Source organism: the organism of the source record quoted next (assembly GCF_019968985.1).
Source record: "MAG: Porospora cf. gigantea B chromosome Unknown PgB_NODE_11520_length_1122_cov_4804.12, whole genome shotgun sequence".
NCBI lineage: Eukaryota > Apicomplexa > Conoidasida > Eugregarinorida > Porosporidae > Porospora > Porospora cf. gigantea B.
Window position 1 is genome coordinate 1 of NW_027178545.1, and position 1,122 is coordinate 1,122.

The window sequence follows — 1,122 nt, forward strand, 5'->3', positions numbered from 1 at the left end:
GGGGATCGAACTGAGGCGATCCTGGGTGGGTACCGTGATGCTGGCCTTCTACTCCGGATCGGGGGTCAACCCAGGGGTGGTAGCTCTCTGTGGGCCGCTCATCCCTGAGGCCAGCAGGACCGGAGGAGGTCGTCTTCGGTGTCTCACGGCCATTATTCATGGCGTTCGCGGTAGGGGGCTGGGTTCTCTTGGAACTCTGAGCCGCCACCCCGGTGGCGGCTTGCACCGTATTAGTGACAGGGGTACTCTTGCACGGAGAGCCCGACCTTGGGTCACAAGCAATAGGACGCTTCGGGGTTCCCCTACGGGGCAGCGCGTCCGGCTCGCTCCGTATCTGGTTGTCAGGGGTTCCGTGGGTGCTCAGTAACCTCCTCAACTCACTGACCGTGATAGTGACGGATGTCACATTGGCTTCCGCCTCGCTGGGTACTTCGTCACCGACACGAAGAACTTTCCGAGTCACCGGACCACTTGATCGGTAGGGAGTGCTTAAGTCTCCTTCCGACTCTAATATTTCGGAGCCCTTAGTGGCGGGTCGGAGGTACCGGGCAAGGGGTCGTAAATCCTTGTCCGGCGAGGCAGAGAGCGCTGCCAGAGAGCAGGAGTCCAGAGATGGTCCTGCTGCTCAGGCGAGCGAGGTCGGGGAGTAGAGAGGGTGAGCGGAGGACGTCCGACAGGTGGGCAACCGCAGCGCAGGCCAACTCCCAGGTCTTGGAGTGTAGCTCCTGCACCGCGTTGCCCATTAAGCCAACGAGCCCCCAGATGATGGCTACCCGCGCCAAGCACAGCAGTGGGTTGCGGTACGCGAACCGGAGCGCGGGTGCCACGCGTAACATGACCTCTGTGGCCAGACCTGCGAAGAGAAGGGCCAGGAGGTCGAAGTGCGTGGTTGATGTGTTGAGCATGGTGCAACGATGTCAAAGTCAAAGCCGTCAAGATATAAGTTTAGAACCAAACACAAAATGCATAGTATGAGTGAGGGGTGTGGGGTCTTTAAAGAAAACGAACCAAAGTTGGTCGTCCTTTACCGACCACCGTCGACGTCTAAGTGTTGTGTTGTTCTTTGTTAGGCCACCTCTCCTCAGTAGTCAACTACGTGGTGACATAGCTCCACACGGTGGC

At 58.8% G+C, this 1,122-nt stretch overlaps 1 protein-coding gene across 1 annotated transcript; it reads right to left on the reverse strand.

Moving 5' to 3' along the window:
- Positions 1-524: 524 nt before the first annotated feature.
- KVP17_003899 (uncharacterized protein) lies at positions 525-905 on the reverse strand (the record flags this gene model as incomplete). Its single annotated transcript, XM_068521626.1, has 1 exon — positions 525-905. One exon carries the CDS (start codon positions 903-905, stop codon positions 525-527), a length of 381 nt encoding a protein of 126 aa, XP_068379389.1.
- Between the last annotated feature and the right edge of the window lie 217 nt (positions 906-1,122).